This window comes from Canis lupus, chromosome 2 (assembly GCF_011100685.1).
Source record: "Canis lupus familiaris isolate Mischka breed German Shepherd chromosome 2, alternate assembly UU_Cfam_GSD_1.0, whole genome shotgun sequence".
In the NCBI taxonomy this organism is placed as follows: Eukaryota; Metazoa; Chordata; class Mammalia; order Carnivora; family Canidae; genus Canis; species Canis lupus.
The window spans coordinates 5489156-5514193 of NC_049223.1; the positions used below are offsets into that span (position 1 = coordinate 5489156).

The following is a 25038-nucleotide window of genomic DNA, read 5'->3' on the forward strand; positions in this document are numbered from 1 at the left end:
ATCTTATATACAGTTTGCCAACTTCCTGCTTTCCTTTATCCCCCCCATGTTGTAAATTGAGATAGATCAGATTTTCAAAATACCATTTTAATAAACTACCAGGTTTTTTTTTCTCTCAAGTCATTTAGGGATATTTCTAATTCCTCCATCTGATAGTAAAACACAAGGACAAAGTTCAAAGAAGCTGTTAAGTCTGTACTGATTCATTAGCTCGGGAAGCTGCTTTGTACTGGATGTTCCAAACCCTTTTAATCAAATCTTTTCTGCTGTCAGAAAAGAACATTTAACTATATTCAGGTGTCTCCAACTCTTGCCTAATTCCAAGTGACAATACTGAGAAATGACAATATAATTAGAACACGGATTTGATAGACATAAAAGAAAATGACTGATCTCACTCAATTTTTTTAAAGTCTGGGCAAAGATCTATCTATACCTTGTGCCCTTGCCCATGTAGGCCTACTTTAAGCAGAATACCTGTGACTCCATTCAAATGTTAATATACCAATGATTCCACATAGAAAAAATTAAAGATGCATCATTGAAAATTTTTTAAGGATATAAATATACAGAATTTTATTCAAGACTGCATTAAGAATCAGCACAGCATTAGATCTCAAATACACATGCACGAACATGAAGTAAACTTTGAAAATTCTCCATTTATTCAAGGCAAAATGTTTTGAGTTCATAATGTACATTCTATTACTTAGGTAAAGTTCAGATGACTAAAAGTTTTGCTTTGTTTAATGTGATTTAACTATAAATATAAGGCAATCTTAATAGAGAAAAACAAAGTAATTCTCAAATCATAATACACTGCCTATTTTTAAAGAACACAACTGATTACTTAAAAAACTTTTAAACTTCGGGGGATCCCTGGGTGGCGCAGCGGTTTGGCGCCTGCCTTTGGCCCAGGGCGCGATCCTGGAGACCCGGGATCGAATCCCACATCGGGCTCCCGGTGCATGGAGCCTGCTTCTCCCTCTGCCTGTGTCTCTGCCTCTCTCTCTCTCACTGTGTGCCTATCATAAATAAATAAAAAAAAAAAATTAAAAAAAAAAAAACTTTTAAACTTCTATAAAGTAATGTAATACATACTTTCGGGTTTTGAAAAGGTTCTGGAAAATACTATCTCACAATTCTGAAAGGCTCCATGGTTCAATGAAATGTGGCAGACTAAACGTATAAACGTATTTCCTCTCACTCATGAATCTCCATTAAAATGCTGGTAACGGAGGATGCCTGGGTGGCTCAGTGGTTGAGCAGCTGCCTTGGGCTCAGGTCGTGATCCCAGGGTCCTGGGATCAAGTCCTGAATCAGGCTCCCTGTGGGGAGCCTGCTTCTCCCTCCACCTATGTTTCTGCCTCTCTCTTTGTGTCTCTCATGAATAAACAAATACAAAATGTTAAAAAATTTTGGTAAGGAAATCAAAAAGTGGGGATCCCTGGGTGGCGCAGCGGTTTGGCGCCTGCCTTTGGCCCAGGGCCTGATCCTGGAGACCCGGGATCAAATCCCACGTCGGGCTCCCAGTGCATGGAGCCTGCTTCTCCCTCTGCCTGTGTCTCTGCCTCTCTCTCTCTCTCTGTGTGACTATCATAAAAAAAATAAAAATAAAAAAATAAAAAAAGATATCAAAAAGTTTAAACCCCAAGAAAAAAGAATGGAAAAGGGGGAGAGCAGTGGACAGGAGATTTCAACAGAGGTTTTCAATATGGAAAGCAGATGATGTCATAGAGATCAGTTTAGCGGGGAGGGCTGATTTGGAAGTGCAGAGGAAGCCACAAAATAAAGCTCTAGGTGAGGGCTATTTTGTAGTTACCTGGGCACATCTACCCAGAAGCTGGGAGAAGAGGGGGCAGGACACAGGGACCTTTTGAAGTCTCTAATCAAAAGATTGACACCCTCCTCATCTCACATACAAAATATCAACATCACACTACACACACAACACACACACACACACACACACACACACACACACAGATCCAGGCAAGAAACTGGAGGTTTTATTGCCTAGAGAAACTGAACTGAATGGACACAAGATTTGGTGACATCAGTACAGTGGATAATGAGAAGAAGGCATAGACCACTGAATGGTGTCTAAAACAGGGGAGTGAACTGGAAAGGGGAGATACTCGGGGAAGAGTGGGTTTCTAGGTAGGTGAGCAACAGAGGTATCAGAGAGGTAGGTCTGATACATGGCTGACCTCCTCTGTGGAGCAGGAGGACAGAGGGTCCTAGGGGCACAACTAGCAACCTTGCCAAAATTCAGAACACAGGGGCACCTGGGTGGCTCAGGTCATGACCCCGGGGTCCTGGGATCAAGTCTTTCATGGAGTTCCAGGCTCCACTGGGATCCTACTTCTCCCTTCCCTCATCCCCCCTGCTTATGATCTCTCTCACTCTCTATCAAATAAATAAACAAAATCTTTTTTTAAAAATTCAAAACACAGATTACAAAATGAAAGAGTAGAGAAGCTCAGCCATACATTTCCAGGCACACATCAAAAGCACGGATCTGCTCAGGAGAAGATAGTCCCACTGAACTGGGTCTACATTACTACTGCTCTGTATTAAAAGCCTTTCAGTTCTACATGCTTTTTGTTATGTGAATGTATTTATTTTGCAAAAGGTAAAAATGATTAAGTCTATCTGAAATTATATTAAGTAACAAGATAGGGTAACTTCATAAATAATACTACCAATCATTTAAAACATACAAAAAAAGATGAAGGAACTGTTAAATGTTAAGAGGGGTTCTTTTTATAGTTTCAAGTGTTTTCTACAATGATCATCCATTTTAAAGTCATTTAAAAATCATTCAAAAACCATAATAGAAAAAAAAGTATGAAAACAGTACTATTTATATGTATGTCACTGCAGAAAAACCAACAGGACATTCTGAAAGAAATACAATAATCAAATGCTAAAAAGAATCATAACGAACACAATAAATATATGTTATTACAGTCAACCAATAAAGGTTTTACTAGTCCTGAGTTTGATAGAAGCAACTATTAAAAACACTTGTAAATTTTATCAAAATAAGTAATTACCTCATTTTAATAATATTCAATGAAAATTAGAAAAACTACATTCTTCTAGAGCTGGCAGTTACTTTAACAGGGCACCTTCCCCTATGCATTCCTGCATATTACAGACCACCAAATCAGAGAGAACTGTCCAAACCTCCTCTCAGGAGACTCTACAGCTTTTCCTTTTGACAACTTATTTAGTATTCCACACCATTTCTGATAAGGTTTTACCCCATAAATGTAAATACCTGGTTCTGCAGTTTATGGCATTAGTATTCAATGAGGACAGAAAAAAGATCACAGCTTACCATTTTTGTCTAATGAAGCCTCACATTAATTTTCCCTTATGCCCTAGCACCTGGCACAGACCCTCCGACACGTGTTAGCTGAGCAAAACACGGATGAATAAATCAGTATTATAATGGAGTCCCTTTTAAGCTTGTTCTTCTGCAAGGAAAAGCATCCTTGTTTCTTGAGTCATTCACTGTGGAGATGTTTCCCTTTACTCTTTAATAGTCTTTGAGGCTTTTTTTTTCCTTTGAGGCTTTTCTTTAATTTCCTAATGTGTCTTAAAAGGATAAGGCCAGTACCGGACAGAATATTTTGCTGAGGCCATCGCCAGCCAGGAACATAACAAAGGAACGGCTTCACGGTGTCGATGTCATATGAACATTCGGTCCTTCCGAGAGGACACTAAATTTCCACACGTAATGTTGAAACACTTACCTCGAGAACCAACCATAGCTTGTCTCCGTTTGTTTTATCCTTCTTAAAGTACATCCCGTAGAATCTGACCACATTAGGGTGGTCAGAAAGCATTTTTAAGATGTTATACTCTGCTTCAATCTCTTCGTCCATATCCTAGTTACAAAAAGTCGTAGGAAGAAAGCAGTGAGAAAAACATGAATTATGGCAAAGAGACATATTAGAGACCACCAAATAGAGAATTTAATTTTGTCAAAGCAAGCCATTGTTCTAATGGCTTTAATTGTGCTCAATAGTATGTACTGAAATTTCTCATGTCATTATTTAAGGGGAGAGGTTGTGATTTTCCTGCTAATCAAATACATCTCTAATTATGTTGATTTCATCGAGTCAAAAGGGGACAAATAAAAGACTATCTTTGTATACAATTAGAAACATACACAAAGAACAATTCCAGAGAATCTTCCTTTCCTTGCAGTGTTAACTTTGTTTCAGTGGCAAAGCCATTGATATGAAATAAAAACCTAGCCGGTTCATTTTGTTTCTTTGAAACATAGGATATTTAGAAGCTTTCAAAAGCTAGTCATATAAGCAATAAATTCCTATCTTTCCAAAAAAGTAAAATAAAGTTATACATAACATGGCATACAGCTTTAGTTAGCGAAAGGCCCATTTGCCAGAAGTAGAAGAGGTTGCTACCCTGTCAACAAAGATGCAGGATAACCACTTAGTCATGTTTTTAGAATTTAGAAAACCACAATATGTGAAACAACTCAGAGTAATAAGAAGAGTAATTAGAAGGCTTTCTAATACTGTTTTTACAGTAACATTTAGTGTTCACATTGTTTTATGACAAAATCATGTACTCAGAGAGCCAGAAAGAATTTTAGAGGAGAACTCTAATTTTAGAAAAAGAATCTAAAGCTCAGAGACGTTGGTCACAGAGCTGGTTAGTATAAGATCCACGACCAGACTGCAAGTTGACTGTTTCCCACCTTCTAAGCCCGTTCATTTTTTCCCTTTCTCAGATAGAAACTTACCATATCAAAATTCATAATAGATTCTTTTAATAAAAAAGCCACTCTGCAAAATGCTTAGGATGCATTTAAATTTATTTTATTAAGATTATAATCTCTCAGTTATAAATCTTTTTTATTTAGCTTGTGACATGATAAATGAAGAGGAAATAAATAATTCTTAGAGAAACATACATGTACTATGACAAGAATCAGCACTGTAAAAGAACAAATTTTATACCAGTTATAAAACCAATATATTTCATTAAAGCAATAAAACCAAATGTGATTTTTAAGGTTCATATCATATGAAACATGAGTAAATTATAAAAAAAATAATGGCCATATGTATTCATAATCCATTTTTCCTTCTCCATTAAGAAGTAGAGGAATGGGAGAGACATAGCTGGTTATGGGGCCAGACACGGGATCCAGGGGGAGTCCTTTCTCTAGCCACCAAGAATCCCAAACCTTACTTGCAAAGACCAAAGGAGAGAGGTACAGTCACTTTGGTATAGCTTGGTTTGTGTCTCCCTTTAGTTTAAATGGTAAGAACTGGGGCTCCTGGGTGGCTGAGTCGGTTAAGCAGCTGCCTTCAGCTCAGATCATGATACCAGGGTCCTGTGATCGAGTCCTGAATTGGGCTCCCTGCTCAGTGGAGAGCCTGCTTCTCCCTCTCCCTCTGTGCCTCCCCCCCACTGCTCTCACTCTCTCTCACTTTCTTGGTCTCTCTCAAATAAATAAATAAAATCTTTTTTTTAAATGGTAAGAACTTTCCAACAGGTGAATATGGAAACATTCAGCATCAGTTAAGCCTATATATAGCTGTCTTTTTTTTCTTCCAGTGTATCTAACTTATTGCTTGAAAATAAACCCCCACTCTCCCTTCTCCTCTGCTCATAATAATATGAAACACTATAGTTATAATTGGTTTAGCAGAAATGAACAATAAAAAGGAAAGACCAACCCTAAGATATTCAGAGGCCTTTGCAGTATCCTACAGTTTGTTAGTGTAGAGCTATGAAAGGGACCAGGAGTCCCACGTCTTTCCCAGACATATCACGTCACCTCTGTCATGGCACACTCCATCAAGGCAAGAGTCAAATAACTGGAGAAACTACTCTCAGTAGAACTTTGGGGATTATGTGATCACTGAGCTCATTCTGGCTCACCTCTGTGCTATGGGAGAACTATATTTTTCCCAGGAGCTGAAAACATTCCAAAACAGCCAGTTGTCATTCCCAGAAAAGAAAAAAAAAAAAAAAAAAAAAAAACCCTCAACTTTTTTATGCTCTTCAAGGCAAAAAAAGGCTTCAAAAAAAAGCAAAAGAGGATCTCCACTAAGGCATCACTTAAAGAGGCCATAAGGACTGCACGTGCAATTTCAGTTCTTCACAAGGAAACTCACTCTGATTATAAGTGAATATCATTTCTGCTTTGCAAACATTTTGGCAAACCTGAAAATTAATCTCCCCTCTCTGCAAGAACTATAATTTAAAATAAAATATTTCTGCATTAGCTTAAAGACATTCTGCCTAAAGTCTTAAATAAATGCAGGAGAAAAAGAGATCTGGCCAAGATGACATTTTAGAATTATTCCTAGAGCCTTGAGTCCATGTTCTTAGAATTTTTTGAAATAGAAAATAACATTAAGTCAACTGTTGAGCTCTTGAGAGCTCTATTTATTTGTTTACTTATATATTTGTTCATTTATTAAGTATTTATTGGGCCCTATAAGTTAAGTGTATAAACAAGAAAAACCTAACAAATAGACTTTTTTTACATTCAACTGTAATTGATGTTATGACAAATAAATCAAGTTACTTACAGATTTTTTTTTACTGCTTCGTACAAATAAAAACAAAGTTAATTAGCAGGAGAAAAGAAAAATAATCTGACATACATGAATTGGGTCCAGGATTTTCACTGCTGCTTTTTGGCCATTTTTCTTATTCAACACTTTAAAAACTTTCCCATAAGTTCCTTTGCCAATAGTTTCGGTGATTTCCCACGTATCAGAAGGATCAGGAAAGTTATCAAAGATAATTGTTTTTCCAGTTAATGGAAGCATCTCACAAGTTTAAATCACTGGAGAGAAAAAATACAGTTTTAGCTACGTTTGATTGGTTATATTAAATGGCACACATAAACTCGTGGGAAATTATCTAACATTTCACTGATATGATGGAAAATACACAGCAGCAACCAAATGCACTCAGAATTATAGAAAATTTTAATTTCAATTCTTTTTGCAAACAGATTAATATGAGTTTAATAATGCTTTGTAAACAGGGCTTTATTTCTGTTTAATACAGTCCCATATTAATTGCTCTTCATTCTTTTCATATTAAAATAAGAGGCACATATTAAATTAGTTTGATATATTGCTTTATACTCAGGTATTAATACAATGAATAAAAAATTTTAGAATTAACCTTAAAGATGATAAAATTCGATGTTGACAAGGTAAATCCCACATATAAGACACAATATCACTCCTCTATAAAACACAAAAATGGGTCCCCTCCATAATTCTTTTATGAGGAAATTTAACACAACCTATAAAGTATGGCCTTTGCTTTATGCCCTAGGCTAATGCCTCAACTTTTCTCTCAGATACTACAAACCAGTCACTCGGGATCCTTTAGAGTCATTTTTTTCTTGCTTAAGGATCTTAATGGACATGAATCCCTCCCACTTCCACCTATGGTTCTTAAGATTTTATTTATTTATTCATGAGAGACACAGAGAGAGAGGCAGAAACACAAGCAGAGGGAGAAGCAGGCCCCCTGTGAGGAGCCCAATACAGGACTCGATCCCAGGACACTGGAATCACAACCTGAGCCAAAGGCAGACACTCAACCACTTAGCTACACAGGCATCCCCACCTGTGGTTTTTTACTAAATTCCAACATCTACTTATCTTTTAGAACTTAGCTTAGATGTCATTTCCTCTCAATGAGGCCATTCTCCATTCCATTCCATGCCTCACCTCTGTACTTGCATAGCACTCTATCCATGATCACACCAGATCACACAACAGGCCCAACACCTGGCACGGTGCTGAAATAATTAGGAGCATATGACCAATGAGGTCAGGTGACTTTTAAATGAAGATGTTATATGTAACCTGAAATAAGACCCCAGGTTTCTTGACTTACCAGTAGTGTTTTTAACCTTCTATAGTCTCCCTATACTACATTCAACCATTTATATAAAATTACAAGGAAAAACAAAGTAACAGAAAGAGCTCTCAGAACTTCTGGTGGCCCTTATAGTTGTTCAATTATCTGTGCAAACCCTCACTATCTTCAAAGTTAAAGAGTTGCCTACAGTTGTGCTTGTATGTGTACGTGAACACGCAGAAATACATCTATTAACTAATAGGTATTAATACTATATAATAAGGTTAGCCCATGAAATCCATTTGTCTAACCACAATTTTCAATCTCAGCCACACCACGGATCTGCTGAGTTCTTACTTTCCATATTGCCACCAACCCTATTCATTCTTCATTCCTTCTCCATTTGCTTCTTTACCAGCATAAATTCTATAGCTTGAATTATTAGGACTTCCTTGCAAATACTCTCAACACTCTTGTTCCTCTTTCTCTACCATCAGTTTCCCAGGATTAAAAAAACAAACAAAAAACCCCAATTCTGGTTAAACCCTATATTTCTTCACACTTGTGCCTATAGTTAGAGAAAACTACCCAGCCACATTGACTGGTTCCACTTCAGATAACAAACCTACACAGACCCTCACCACTCACTAAATGTCCTACTGTGCTTCCCTAGTTTGCCTATTCCTTTCTCAATATTCCACAGTGATCTCTCTGCTCACATTTTTCTCTTTTCAAACAAAGCGTTTTTCTCTATCTTCTCCCATGAAATTTCCCAACTGATGCCCTTATTTAACAATTTAAAAGATAAAAGCCACAATAAATGCCTTAACACCACGAACTTTTCATCCAGAAAACCACATACCAATGCGCATCAAACATGAGTTCATTCTCATTACCTATCATTGAAGTTTGCTGTTTGGCCTCCATTAATCTGTTTCTTCAGTTCCTTCCCACCTTCAGATCTTGACTCAAATATCACTTTCTTAGAAAGGCCTTTCTTGGGAGGCACCTGGGGTTGAGCGGTGCCCTTTGGCTCAGGTCCTGATCCTGGGGTCCCTACAGGGAGCCTGCTTCTCCCTCTGCCTATTGTCTCTTTCTCTCTGTGTCTCTCATGAATAAATAAATAAAATCTTGAAAGAGAAAAGAAAGAAAGAAAGAAAGAAAGAAAGAAAGAAAGAAAGAAAGAAAGAAAGAAAGAAAGAAAGAAAGAAAGAGAAAGAAGAAAGAGAAAGAAAGAGAAAGAGAAAGAAAGAAAGAAAGAAAGAAAGAAAGAAAGAAAGAAAGAAGGAAAGCTACATAAAGTTAGCTTTCCCCACATATTTTATTTTTCCTTTAGAATGTAAGCTACAACAGGGTAGAGACTTTTTTTTTTAACTACTGTATCTGCAAATCCCAGAACAATGCCTAGCATATGGTGGGCAATTAGTAAATTTGGCAAAATGGGCAAATGTTTACCTGTTCTGATAACATAGACCTTAGCTATCTTGTTCACCTCCAAATCTAATAATGCCTGACTCTATGCCCGGCATATAGTAGATGCTAAATATTACAGCTGTTGAATAAATTAATCAATGTGGTTCTTCAAAAGAAGTTTTTAAATGAGGGAGAAAAATAAGGATTAGGGAGAGCTGAAAAGAATTTGAAAATCTGAACAAAATAACGATCATGTTCTGATTCATTATACTTAAGGGCACATCATCTTGTAAATGGCTATGAATGCCTGCTAAAAATTACATCACTATATAAAAACACACTTATGAATAGTTCTTAGAACACTTAATCTTTATGAAATTTGTGCCTTTGATCCAAAATGCAATGGAATAAATAAGAAGTAATCAGTAATAATCATCCACTTTAGTGATTTCACAATCAGTGACAAGATAACTACTTCTTACATTTATATGCTTGAGTCATGCAAATAAGCATTTATGCCACCCATATAATGTAAAAGTTAGACCAAAAGACCAAATTAAATCTTGTTAAATGCCTGAAATAAGCGTTTTTAACCACAAGAAACATTCATTATATGGGATACTGCCTTTCAAGTGGTAGTGTTATTGAACACGGTTTTAATTTCTCCTACATTAATTATTAGAAATTAACTCCTGGTATTTAAATATACAGGCATAAGAATTCAATTAAGAATGACTGAACACCTAATGAGTTTAGAGTATTTTAGAGTCCTGGGGATACAAAGATATGCAACTTAAAGATAGATATATCTAAGTAATAATATGAAAAGTGATAGATAATAGAAACAAGCATAAAGTGCTAGAGTAGGCCAGGTGAAAATGCAATTAATTCTGAAGTGATATTGAAAAGATACAGAAAATAAGCAGTATTGGAGCTGGACATTAAACATGAACTAAAGGTTGTCCAAAACATAATTTCCTCTTTAACAATTATTGGTAAGACAAATATTTAAAGTAGTGCATTGTTATATTATAAAACATTATAAAACAATAATCACAGAATAGCAAAAGCACACCTAGTGAAATCTTATTTAAAAAAACCAAACTCCCAACAAGTAGGTAAAATGAAGCCTCAAATGACTTCCTCAAAATTAAACACTAAAGAATTCAAAAACTTAGAATAGAAGCAAGTCTTCTGAATATTAAACTGTACTTTTTCTACTACTGATTATTTAAGAATATTAAATTAAAATGTGAGTTAGTAAACAACTAATTATTTAATGATTACAGTAGTATTCTACATGGCAATGAATCCTTTTTTTTTTTCTAACCCTTTAATACTCACAGAATAAAAAATAAGTCTCTAGCTCATAAAATGAAAACTAACTTCTTAATTATATGATCATATATGCTAAATAACTTTTTGGCATATATACTTACTATATTTTGACATATGTATTTACCATAATTCCAGAAAGGTACTTCCATTTTAAAAGCTAGATCATCATCTTTTTAAATTGATTTATTATAGGGATGCCTGGATGGCTCAATGGTTGAGCATCTGCCTTTGGCTCAGGGAGTGATCCCAGAGTGCTGGACCCTGCAGGGTGCCTGCTTCTCTCTCTGCCTTTGTCTCTGTCTCTCTCATGAAAAAATAAATAAATCTTTAAAAAAATAAAATAAGTTGACTTATCGAGCTGCTGAGGGTTTTTTTTTTTCATGATAGAAAAAAGACCATAATATAGTGAAAAAAAGTATCTTACTTCAGGATCTTATCATTCACCTCAACACTTATTTTGACTATTTTGTACACCTGCACTTCATTCTGCTTTACTAAAATAACCAAACTGCCTTCATGCTTATTTTAAAACACAGCAGGAGTGATCTCCCATTGGTCTGTGTCTTCGTTCTGCCTGGAATGCTCTTTCTCCAGATACCAATATCGCCTAGTCCCTCACTTCCTTTAATACTTGCATCAGCCATCACCTCCTAAATAAGTCCTATCCTAACCATCCTGTTTAAAATGCCAACCTGCCCTCTTCCACTCCATCCTACCTCCAAATTCCTGGTCTTTCCCTGCTCTATTTTCATAACACTTTTTACCTCCTTTCATACTACATCACTTCCTATTTATTATGTTTTATTTATTGTTTTTCTATACTACTAGAATGTAAGCCCATGAGCATGGAAATTTTATCCAGGTTGTTCAATGATATATCCCAAAGATTCTAATTCCATGACAGGCACAGAGGAAGTACTCTCTAAGTATTTCTTGAATGCTGGATAGAAATGAATAGAAAAATTTCACATGATTTTACCAAGGAATTGAATCCAATATTTTAAAAAGTATGTCATCTTATGCAATCTATCTTCAGAGACTAGAGATAGAGGGAACACTTGAGAGTACCTACAAAGAAAGATAAATTATTAAAAAAAAAAAAAGAACCAAACAAAAACCCTGGATATGCAAATTAAAATAAATGAATTGAAAAATTGCCTAGAGGGGTTTAAACAGATTTGAACAGACAGAAGAAAACCAGCAAACTTGAAGACAAGTCATTTGAAATTATCAAGTCTGAGGGGAAAAAAGAATGTAGAAAAATGAACAGAGCCTAAGGGATTTACGAGTTCAGAAGAACCAACATAAGCATTATCAGTACTAGAAGAAGGAGAATGAGGCAGAGAGATTATTTGAAGAAGTGATAGCTGAAAACATTGTAAATTTAAGGAAAAGACAGGGATGTACAAATCCATGTAGATGGATCTACAGATCCAAGAGGCCCAACAAACTGCAAGGATAAATCCAAAGAAACCCACACTGAAATACATTATAATGTAGCTGTCAAAAGTCAAAGACAAAGAAGGAATTTTGATGGCAGCAAGAGAAAAGCAATTCATCATTCACATGATTTCCCAGCAGAAATCTTTTAAGTCAGAAGGGAGTGGAATAATATAGTTAATGTGATGAAAGAAAAACTTGTAAACTGAGAATTTTATATGCAGCAAAACTGTCCTAAAAATGAGAGACATGAACACTTCCCTAAATAAATAAAAGCTGAGGGAGTTCATTACCACTAAATATGTCCTACAAGAACTGCTAAAGAGAGTTGAAATCCTTCAGGTTGAAATGAAAGATGCTAGACACTATATAATGCTAAAAGGATTAACTCATCAAGTTATAACAATTATATAGATGCACAAAACATCAGAGCTCCAAAATATATGAAACAAATGTGATATAATTGAAGGAGAAATAAATAGCTCTCCAATAGTAGCAGGAAACTTTAGTACCCTGCCTTCAGTAACAGATAAAACAATGGGACAGAGATCAGTACGGAAACATAGGACTTGAACAACACTATAGATCAATTGGTGGTCTATACAGACACATACAGAATGTTCCATTTAACAATAGCAGAATACACATTTTTCTCAAGTGTAGATGGAACGTTCTTCAAGATAAACCATATGTTAGGCCATAAGACAAGTCTTAGTAAATGTAAAAGACTGAAAGCATACAGAATACCTTTTTCACTAGGAACATAATAAACTTAGACATCATTCTGTCTAAATTCTGGAAAACTGGAAAATCCACATTTATGTGGAAATTAAACAACACACTATTAAACGACTAATGAGTCCTACAAGAAACAAGGAAAATTAGAAAATATCTTGAAGCAAATAAAAATACAACATAGCAAAACCTGAGGTATGCAGCAAAAGCAGTGCAAAGAGGCAAGTTTATTGGTATAGAAGCTTATGTTAAAAAAGAAGAAAAATCTCAAGTCCTAATTTCATACCCTAAAACTAGAATTAGAGGAAGAGGAACACATGAAAGCCAAAAGTAAAAAAAGGAAATAACAGATTATTAGAGCAGTGATAAGTAAAAAAGAAAAGAGAAAACCCAACAAAACCAAGAGTTTGTTCTTCAAGAGATAAAGTTAACAAATTTTAGTCAGTACACTGACTAAGAAAAAAATGGAGAAGATATAAATAAGTAAAACCAGAAATGAAACAGCGAGCATTACTACTGATTTCATAAAAATAGAAAGGATTGAACTAGGAAAATTTACATGCCCACAGAGTGGATAAACTAGATAAAATGGGTAAATTCTTAGGAACACAAAATCTTCCAAGACTTAATCATGAAAAAATTAAAAATCTGAATGGACCTATAACAAGTAAGGAAATTGAATCAGTAATCAAACACATGTCAACAACAAAAGAAGCCCAGGACTACATGGGTTTACTGGTTAATTCTACTAAACATTAAAGGAAAAATTAACACCCTACACAAAAATTAACACCTTAAGCTCTTAAAAAACAAGTACTAAGAATCTTTAAACTCTTCCAAAAAATTTAGGAGGACTTAGCAGTGCCTAACTCATTCTATGAGGGTAGCATTACCCTGATAGCAAAGCCAGGCAAAGAAAAGAATGCTGCAAACCAATAACCCAATAAGCAATGAGACAAAAATCTTCAAATAAAATACCACCACTCGGGATCCCTGGGTGGCGCAGTGGTTTGGCGCCTGCCTTTGGCCCAGGGCGCGATCCTGGAGACCCAGGATCGAATCCCACGTTGGGCTCCCGGTGCATGGAGCCTGCTTCTCCCTCTGCCTATGTCTCTGCCTCTCTCTCTCTCTGTGACTATCATAAATAAATAAAAATTAAAAAAAAATACCACCACTCTGAATTCAATAGCATATTCAAAGTGTCTCAATGGCACAGCCAAAGAGTCATATACAATGACCAAGTGGGATTTATTCTTGGAATGCAAGAATGGTTCAATATATGAAAATCAATCAATGTAACACATGGCATTAACAAAATGAAATGTAAAAAAATGATCATTTAAATTGATGCAGAAACACATTTGATAAAATTTAATACTCATTCAAGATTTAAAAAAAAAAAAAAAACTAAGAATAGAAGAACCCTCCCTGGACATAGTAAAGAAAACTCCCTGGACATCTATAAAAAACCTATAGCTAACATCACACTCTTTGGTGAAAGACTGAAAGCCTTTCCTCTAAGAACAGGAACAGGCAACAAGGCCTACTTTCACCATTTCTACTCAACAAAGTACCAGAAGTCCTCACCAATGCAAGTAGTCAAGAAAAAGAAATAAAAGACATCCATGGATAAAGATGTTGTGTGCATACACACACATACACACACAATGGAATATTACTCAGCCATCAAAAAATTAAATCTTGACATCTGCAATGTGGATAGAACTAGAGGGTATTATGCTAAGTGAAATAAGTCAATCAGAGAAAGACAATTATCATATAATTTCACTCATATGTGTAATTTAAGATACAAAACAGATGAGCATAGAGGAAGAGAGGGAAAAATAAAAAACAGAGACAAACCAAACACTTAACCATAGGAAACAAACTGAAGGTTCCTGGAGGGATGGGGTGATGGGGTAATTGGATGATGGGCATTAAGGAGGGAATGTGTAATGAACACTGGGTGTTATATTAAACAGATGAATCAATGAACTCTACCTATGAAACTAATAATACACTATATGTTAATTAATCAAATGTAAATAAAATTAAATTTAAAAAAGAATAAAGCATTTCCATATCAAAAGTAAAAAAAAAAAAAGACGTTCAAATTGGAAGGGAAAATTAAAATTATCCCTATTTCTCTATTCACAGATGACTTGATATTCTATGTAGAAAGCCCTAAAGAAGCCACAAAAGGATCATTAGAACTAATCAATGAATTCAGGAAAGTTGTAGGATGCAAAATCAGTTTAATTTCTATACATTAACAATGAATCTGAGAAGGAAATTCAGAAAACAATTCTATTTACAATAGCATCAAAAAGAAAAAAATACTTAGGAATAAATTTAAGCAAGGAGGCAAGACAAGAGACTTGTATAGTGCAAACTACGAAACATTGCTGAAAGAAATTAAACAAGAAACAACGAAATGTAGAGACATCCTGTGCTCACATATTGGAAGACTTGATACCGTTAAGATGTCAATACTACCTCAAACAATCTACAGATGCATTCCCTACGAAAATCCCAGAAACAAATAGAAAAAAAAATCCTAAAACTCACATGGAATCTCTAAGAACTTCAAATAACCCAAAAAATCCTACAAAGAAGGATAAATTTGGAGGTTTCAACACATCCTGATTTCAAAACTTATTTCAAAGCTACAGTAACCAAAAGAGTGTGATCCTGGCATATAGACCAAAAGAATAAATTAAAGAGCCCAGAAATGAAACTTCATATACATGGTCAAATGATTTTCAACAAGACTGCCAAGATAATTAAATAGGGAAAGAACAATCTTTTCAACAACCGGGGTTGAGAAAACTGGACAACCATATGTAAAAGAATGAAGCTGAATCTTTATGTTACGCCATATACAAAAAATTAACCCAACACCCACCCCACCCCTGCATGGGGCCTGGGCTCAGCAAGAAGTCTGTTTGGGATTCTCTCTCTCTCTCTCCCTCTACCCCTTACCACCATGCTCAATCTCTCAATCTCTCTCTCTCTCTCTCTCTCTCTCAAATCAATAAATAAATCTTTAAAAAAAAAAGAAAGAAAAAATTAACCCCAAATGTATCAAAGACTTAAACATAAGACCTAAAACTAAAGAACTTAGAAGAAAACATAGGGGAAAAGCTTCGTAACAGTGAATTTGGCAATGATTTCTTGGATAGGACACCAAAACACAGGCAACAGATAAAACAGACTGGATTTCATAATAATTAAAAGCTCTTGTGCATCAAAGGGCACTATCAACAGAATGAAAAAACCTGCAGAATTGAAGAAAATATTTACAAATCATGTATCTCATAAAGGGTTAACCAGAATATAAAAAGAACTCCACCAACATAACAAAATAACCCAATTTAAAATGTGGGCAAAGGACTTGAAGAGATATTTGTCCAAACAGATATTCAAATGGACAATAAGCAAATGAAACGATGCTCATCACCACTACTCATTAGGAAAATGCAAATCAAAACCATAATGAGATGCTACTTCATACCCATTAGGATGGCTATTAACAAAAACACAGAAAACAAGTGTTGTTGAGGTTGGGAGAAATTGGAACTTTTGTGCATTGTGGAAATGTAAAATAGTACAGCTACTATGGAAAATGAGATAATGGTTCTTCAGAAAAACACAGAAGGGATCCCTGGGCGGCTCAGTGGTTAAGTGTCTGCCTTCAGCCCAGGGCGTGATCCTGGAGACCCGGGATCAAATCCCACGTCAGGCTCCCTGCATGGAGCCTGCTTCTCCCTCTGCCTGCATCTCTGCCTCTCTCTCTCTCTCTTTCTCTCATGAATAAATAAAATCTTTAAAATAAAAAAAAAAAAGAAAAGAAAAACACAGAATTACCAACAATTCTGCTTTTGGGTATGTATTCAAAAGAACCAAAAGCATGTTATCAAAGAGATATATGCAAATTCATGTTCACAGAAGTATTACTCACAATAGCTAAAAGGTGGGAGCAACTCCCATTGTCCATCAATGGAATGGAAGAGATTCATTAACACAATGCTATATGTACATACAATGGAATATTCAGCCTTAGAAGGGAAAGGACATTCTAACACATGCTACAACAGAGGTTAGCCTAGAAGACATTATGCTTAGTGAAAAAAGGCAGCCACAAAAGGGCAAATATTGCATGATTGCATTTCTACATAGTACCTAGAATAGTCAAACTCAGAGACAGAAAGTAGAATTGTGGTTACTAGGGACATGGAGGAAGGAGAATGAATGGAAATTATTGTTTAGTGGGTAGAGCTTTAGTTTAGGAAGTTGAAAAAGTTCTGGAGATGGATAGTGGTGATAACAGTACAACAATGTGAACGTACTTAATGTCACTGAACTGCACATTCTAAAATGATTAAATGGGTAAATTGTATGTAATCCACATTACAATAAAAAATTACCCAGGATGCAGTACAGGGAAACAAAGTAATGAAAAACATGAAAGCCAAACTGAAATATATGGAAAGGAGAATGGAACGGTCTGCTTGCCCTCAAATCCATGCATGACCTTCTATGTCCTGAGTCTGGGGAGCTGAGATCTCAAAATTGTATTTTCCACACCACTTGTTCCCTTGGCTTCCTCCTCTGCTAGATTCTGTCCGTGGGACTCCCAGGCAGGAGACTGGATGGTAGAAGAAAAGGGTACCAGGATATTTCTCCTCTGTTTTCTCTGGGTTTTATGATATCTCCATCAGTGGCTATGTCTAAATTAGAATCTGCCATGGTTCAAGATGGCCTCAGCTTCTGGATTCTGAAGAGACCATCTCCTTATTGCAATCCTACAGCCCAAGCAGTGATAAGAGTTTTTTGCTATTGCTAAGCATTAACTTAATCCCTATGCCCTGTCTGGTATTCAGATATCCCAAAACATTTATAATTAATTCTTCGTATGCCTTAGTCTGTTCAGGCTGTTATAACAAAAATACCATAAACTGGGCAGCTTATAAACAACAAGCACTTATTTCTCCTAATTCTAGAGGCTGGGAAGTCCAACATCATGTACTGGTAGATCCAATGTCTGGTGAGGCCCCACTTCCTAGACAGCTGTGTTTTCACAATAACCTCACATGAGCTACCTCTTTGGGGTCTCTTTTATAAGAATACTAATCCTGTTCATGAGGCTCTGCCCTCCTGACCTAATCACCCCCAAAGGCCCCACTTCCCAAAAGCATCACCCTGGTGGTCAGGATTTCAACATAGGAATTTCAGGAGGACACAAACATTCAGATCATAGCACCATCTTAAATTCCCTGTTGAACTACCCGGTATTCATTGTTTTCCTGACTGATTCAGTCTAATACACATCCAATCCATTTGAGAAGGAGAGAATAGAGAAATGGAGAAAAAGCAACAGATAATGGCTGAGAGTTTTCCTAAAGAGGTGAAAGGTGTGAACACTCAAATTTAGGAAGTTCAAGTAGGGTAGATAAAAAGAAATCCACAGTTAGATACACACCACAATAAAACCATGAAACACCAAAAACAAAGAAAAGCTCTTAAAACCAACCAAACAGAAAAGATATATTCCATGTAGAGGAAAACAATTAGAATGTGTGCTGATATTTCTTCTTTTTTTAAAGATTTATTTGAGAGAGAGAGCAAGAGAAAGAGCTGGGGGAGGGGCAGAGAGAGAGAGGAAGAGAAGCAAAGTCCCACTAGGCAGAGAACCACACACAGAGCTTAACCCCAGGATCCTGAGATCATGACCTGAGCAGAAATCAAGACGCTCAACTGACTGAGCCACACAGGTGCCCCTTGACTACTAATATTTCAATAGAAAGCAGTACTATGAAATATTCAATATATATATGTATATATACATATATATTCAAATGAAAGGAAATAATTTTCATAAACAAAAGTACCCACAAAAGTATCTTTCAAGATCAAAGGCAAGATAACGACATTTTTTACCAAAAGAAAATTTGTGTTTAACAATGATGACCTCTGGGACGCCTGGGTGGCTCTGTGGTTGAGCGTCTGTCTTTGGCTCAGGGCATGATCCCAGGGTCCTGGGATCAAGTCCCACATCAGGCTCCCTGCATGGAGCCTGCTTCTCCCTCTGCCTATATCTCTGCCTCTCTCTGTGTGTCTCTCAAGAATAAATAAATAAAATCTTTAAAAACAAAACAAAACAAAACAAAACAATGATGACCCTGGAGAAAGAGCACGTTTATAAGGATACCTTTCAAGAATGGTAATGATCCACAAGAAAGGTCTTGTTGCCAAAAACAGTAAAGAAACTATTACGCATACACATAGATCTAAACTAGCACTGACTGTAAGACACAACAATAGATAATAATGAATTATAATATAATGAAATTAATAGAGTGAATAATAATGAATAATAATGAAAAGTGTAGTAATAGGATTTAAATGTTCCTAAATTCTGTATATGGTTAAAGAGGAGGTTAGAAAGAATAACTTCAAACTTTTAAGATAAATATACATGTTAAATACATACATTAAACACTAGAGCCTCAAAATACCAGTATGTAAAGAAAGTAGCAGGTGGCTTTACTCAAAGCCAAGCAATATCGTAATACCTGATTCTTACTTTTTAAAAAATTCATCATATATTTTTGCAGAACATTACTGGAGGATCCTTCCCTTAATGCACCCACTTCTGCTTAGCTGTTTCAATTTCACCACATAAAGTTTAAGTTATGTTCAAAAGGAGCTCCTTTCTATGATGGAAGAGATGCTGGAACGTCAACAGGTCAGCTACTTAAATAGTCCCTCTCCACATGGCACCAGGATGATCTCAACACAGAAAATCAGATCACATTATTTCCTGCTAACAAGCCTTCAACATGCATATTCTTACTGTGGTCTCCAGATCCTGAATGATCTGGCTCCTTCTGACACACCTAAACTCACCCTAAGTTTTTCTTCACCACTCCCTGTGTCTTCAGATCCCCTGCCTTCTGACAGGTCTTAGAACTCTGTAAACCCTCTTTTGCTGCAGGATGTCATGTTGTCTTGGCCTAGCCGCTTTCCCAAACCCTCTGCATGGCTGGCGTGACCTTCCCTTATATACATACCATCAGGATCACATATGGTTACTACACCCACAGATGAATTATCCCTGCTTTTAATTTACTGTATAGATTATTCTGCTGGCATGATTCTGAAAGTAATAAAGCCTTCCTGGTTAAAAGAAGCCACTACAAAGTCTGTTTGCCATAATAAACAACCTCACAGAGACACCAGGCTGAATCACCAAACAAGTTCTGGGTATTTCCTTTCTCACAGAACTTTACAACAGATCCACAGAAATCTCTGGTCTAACCCAACTGCAGACCAGATGAACTGGACACACATCCCTTCAGCTTTCCAATAACATAGTAATAAAGCATGGTTTAAAACAGGCCTTGTCTAGTTGAGTTATATGTATGGTCTGTTTTGAATGAGCCATAATCAATGTTTTGTTCCCTTCAATTTGCTTAAAGATGCTTTGTAGAGAGGGAAAACAAGGTCTACTTATATACTTCCATACATGTCTTCTTTCTACCACTCATTTTCTTAGTTTGTAATTATGGGGATAAAAGTACTTGCTTAAAATAAACGCTAGAACCAAAAGAAAAGCTATCATTTCCTAGAAAATTTTTCCAGAGTTAAAAAGTGGCATTAGTGAGAACCCAAAAACACTTGAAGTCATCAGAACACTATTTTAGGCTTTGGTACAAACCTTTAAGCTTCAATGTCCACAGCCATAAAGTGGAATGATAATGCATGTCTGAACTAATTCTGCATTAAGTATCAAATAAGGAAATGCTTCATAAATTGTAATATAGGATTACTCCATTTCTTTTTAAAGATAAAATTTGGGTTATGGTTTTGGCCTACAAATTATCCATTCAAATTGGTAAAGTATATTCCAGAAATCACAGCCTGAAAAGTCTGCAGGAGCAAGGGAGGTGAAATACATAAGGGAAGCAGGTGGGAGGAAATTAAAAGCAGGGGCCTAAAAAAAAAAAAAAAAAAAGCAGGGGCCTGATGGACACTGGGGTGTACATGCACCCCATCCAAAGGGGACAACCACATCCTGGCATTAGCTGCAATCAGATGCAAGCTCTACCTCTGCTAGCCCTCTTGTTTTTTCAGGAAAAGCTAGGACTTTGGGAATTTATGTAAAATGAACTAATTTTAAAATATTGGTAAATAATTTTAAGGTATTTGGGCAGCCTGGGTGGCTCAGTGGTTCAGTGCTGCCTTCAGCCCAGGGCATGATCCTGGAGATCCAGGATCGAGTCCCACATCAGGCTTTCTGCATGGAGCCTCCTTCTCCCTCTGCCTGCTTCTCCTTCTGCCTGTGTCTCGGCTTCTCTGTTTCTCGAATAAATAAATAATCTTTAAAAAAATAATAATTTAAAGGTATTCAATTATTGTAAAGTAATGATCTGACCCAAATCAACATATCCAAAAACCAAATTCAGCTTTTATGCCATCACCTAAGGACTTCTCCATGAGGTTTTGTGCTATTTGTCAAGAAATGACCAACAGATATAAACCTAACCACATGGTGTGATCATCCTCAAATCTCAGGAAAAACAGACAATAGTGATGGCTAGCATTTTTCTGACTGCCATATGCCAGCTGCCTACTGTACTTACAGTTTTATATACATTATGTGATTTAGTACTCATCAGAAATATTCCATAAAGGTATTACTGTAACTCACATTTTCAGAAAAGAAGACTGGGATTAGAGAATTTTTAAGGTTATAAAGCTGGTATACGGTAGAGTCAAGAAAAAGGTCAGATCAAAGGTTATGGTAGAAAATTGGTGATCGGTGATAGATGATTTCAGTTTAGAAGAGTAATAGTGCCCAACTTGAGGTTCCTGACTCCCAATGTGTCCCCAAAGTGGTAAGGGGTCTTGCATGAATTATTTTGAACGTCTAATGGAAATCTTCTATCCACCCTCTGACAGATAACTGAGTTTGTTTCTTATTACCAAGGAAAGGGAGTTTGTTAGAAACAATCTTTCAAATTATAGATCTAAAGGGAAGACTAATGAAGGGATCTTTGTTTTAAAAAAAAAAAAAGTTGTAAATGAAAATTTAGAGCACTGACACTGCAGAAATTATAAAAATGATAAAACAATTTTTTTAAAAAATTTTATTTATTTATTCATAGAGACACAGAGAGAGAGAGAGAGAGAGAGAGAGGCAGAGATACAGGCAGAGGGAGAAGCAGGCTCCACACAGAGAGCCTGAAGTGGGACTCGATCCAGGGTCTCCAGGATCACACCCTGGGCTGCAGGCGGCACTAAACCGCTGCGCCACCGGAGCTGCCCATAAAACATTTTTATATCAAAACTTTATATAATCTACAGTCATAGGGACACTTAGGTGGCTCAGCGGTTGAGCGTCAGCCCGTCAGCCTTCGGCTCAGGGCATGATCCTAGAGTCCTGGGATAGAGCCCCACATTGGGCTCCCTGCATGGAGCCTGCTTCTCCCTCTGCCTGTGTCTCTGCCTCTTTTTTTCTCTCTCTGTCTCTCATGAATAAATACATAAAATCTTAAAAAAAAAAAAAAACTACAGTCATATACTCTCTAAAGTAGATTTGCACTTACAAATACTTATTTGTTCACCAAACTACTGGTAGCAACTAATGGACCTTCAAATATTTTGGATTTGGCAGATAAGTCACTTTTCAAACATCTGCACAAAAAAATTTAGGCTGTAAAGATACAGTTGAAAAAGGAAGTGCAAGACAATGCTATCTATCCTCTTTCGCGATGTGACCAAAATCTCTTCAAGTAGATATACAACGCTGGTGTGAAAGACCATTCATTATCTTTCACTATGCACTTTTTCACCCCATCAATAATAATAAAAAAAAAGGACTAAGACAAATGAGAGTAATTTTTCACACATGCTAAACATCCCATCAATACATTCATAAAAAAACAAGTTATCGTTGAAATCTTATACATCTCTAAATTCTCCCATTTGAAAACAATTCTTTTCAAAGGTAATAAAAATCAATAACGCGTGAATAACACGGACCCTCATTTATTTGTCCAAACTTGGAACCTGGGCTCCAGCAAAGCCAGAAATGTTGTGAACTTGATCACCTACCTTTAGAAAAGTCTGAAAGTAATGCATAATAACGCTCAGATACAAGAGATAAGGTGTCCAGGCTGCCGCTGTGATCCTTGGCCTGCGACACACAACAAAAAAGTCATGGTGTTACACGGATAAGCATCTAGGAGCTGGGAAAATAATTAGAAGGTGAACTTAAAACATTTACATAGTGTGGCACTACCGTAACTTTTTTCTCCCGTCTTAGCATTTTTACACCACTAACACGGGCCCAAAGCGCCTCATTTCCTGTATAGGCACTAAACAAACCTAGAGTCACTGGATCAATGTGAATTATTTAAAAACAAAACAAAACACCCTTAATGCTTTAAGAGCACCTACAATCGCCAAGAAAACTGCAGAAACAAACCCATGAGGATTCTTCGGCTTTTCCAAAGTCTTTTTTTTTTTTTTTTTAGTGCCAAATACAACGGCTATTTCAAGGCTTACGTCCAGTTATCACCCTAGCTATAATAAACGATTACTTAAATTTTTTTTGCCTTAAACCTCACTTAGGAAAACTTCAGCAAGGTACACACAGAAACTACTGGAAAACAGGGCTGTTGGCAAGTTGAAATGACATCGTTTCGGGTAGGATTCTCCTATTTCTTAACAAGGATCACAATGCTCTCGTCTGCACTTCCTCTGTCCTCAGAAAGAGAACTCTGCAGGAACCCCCGCCCCACCGACCTGCTCCCAGAGAAACCAGCCCCGAGCCGGAGCTCCCGGGCCAAGCCGGCGCGGCGCCGCAGGTCCCCCGGGACGGCCGGGACGGCCGGGACGAGGTGCGCGCTGCCCGCCGGATCTCCGCGCTGCGAGGGCTCGGCGCCGGGCCGGGGCGCGCGCGGGCGCCCCCCACACGACCCCCGGGGCCGGCCGGCGCCCCGCCTCCCGCGCCGCGCAGGCCCCGCCCCCTCGGAGGGCTGCCCGCCGGCCCCGCGCGGCCGTGACCCCTCCCTGGGCCGGGAGCGGGCGCCGCCGACTGGGCTCCCGGGGCGCGGGCACGTGCGTCCCGCTCGCCGCGCGCCCGCCGCCGCTCCCGGAGCGCGCGGAGAGCGGAGAGGGTTGGCCGCCGCCTGCGCGTCTGCGGCCGGGGCTGCCTGAGCCTCCGCGGCCTGGCGCCCGGGACGGGGGGGACGGGGGCGACGGGGGCGGCGGGGGTGGCGGGGGGGTAGCGCAGCGCCCACCTGGGGCGCCCTGGAGCCCTGGACCCGCTGGGACAGGCCCAGGGTCCTGGACCAAAGTCACCTCTTTTTAATGCGCGGCGTCCCCGCCCCCCTCCGCCCCCGACTTACCCCAAGCTACGTGAGGCCGAAAATAAGTGACCAAGGAGGTAGTCGCCCCCACATACGAGATGTCTTTGGCGGTTTAAGGAACCTGGCGTCCGGCTTGGGCCGAATGAGCTGCAAACTGGGCTTCGGGAAGGCGCCTAGTGATCACCAGTCCTCCGGCTGGTGCCGTCCTGACAGTCCTGAGCTCCACGAGTGGGTCCACGCTGAGCGAGTCCCCTGCACAGCCTCAGGGAACGTACTGCACGTGGTTATGCCTTTCTCCCTTTCAACAGGTGCGAACCACGGTCAAAATGTCCTTTCATTCTGTTAATGATCTAAATGGGCCTGACATTAATGATGTTAGCTAAGTGAGAATTCTAGAAGAGGACAGAGCTTATCTAGTCCTAATCAACGCATCTGCCTTAAAAAAAAAAAAAAAAAAAAAAACGTGATCATTGGAATAGAGGCCAAAAAGGCATTCAGCATATTCAAGATCCTCAGAAAATACCTTCGAAATCTAGAAATTGAATAGCGATTTTTTTCCCCTCAGAATATCGTCTATCTCATATTCGAGGATATCTCAGAATATTGAGAATATATCAATACTAACTTTATGTAACTTTATGTAAAAAGACCCAAAATTTCAAGTTACTTCTTTAAAAACCAGGATATAAAATATATTATTTAGCATAATAAAAAGAAGCAACCAACTGGCCACATACAAAATAGGCCAACAATAAGCATCTCAAATACAATGGGAATGGGGCGCCTGGGTGGCTCAGTTGGTTAAGCAGCTGCCTTAGGCTCAGGTCATGATCCCAGGGGCCTGGGATGA

At 37.8% G+C, this 25038-nt stretch overlaps 1 protein-coding gene across 4 annotated transcripts in view; it reads right to left on the minus strand.

Moving 5' to 3' along the window:
* Nucleotides 1-23722, minus strand: part of MYO3A (myosin IIIA) — a 246154-nt gene extending 222432 nt beyond the window's left edge. For 2 of the 4 annotated variants that reach the window (XM_038529759.1, XM_038529761.1), the window contains exons 1-4: nucleotides 23623-23722; nucleotides 22930-23011; nucleotides 6663-6847; nucleotides 3765-3899 (exon numbers count right to left, since the gene is read on the minus strand). In XM_038529759.1, coding sequence (XP_038385687.1) covers nucleotides 3765-3899; nucleotides 6663-6830 — 303 coding nt within the window. In that variant the 5' untranslated portion in view covers nucleotides 6831-6847; nucleotides 22930-23011; nucleotides 23623-23722. Of the gene's footprint in view, nucleotides 1-3764; nucleotides 3900-6662; nucleotides 6848-22929; nucleotides 23012-23622 lie in introns of those variants that run through there. The other 2 variants (XM_038529758.1, XM_038529760.1) reach the window with 2 other exon arrangements.
* Nucleotides 23723-25038: the final 1316 nt, after the last annotated feature.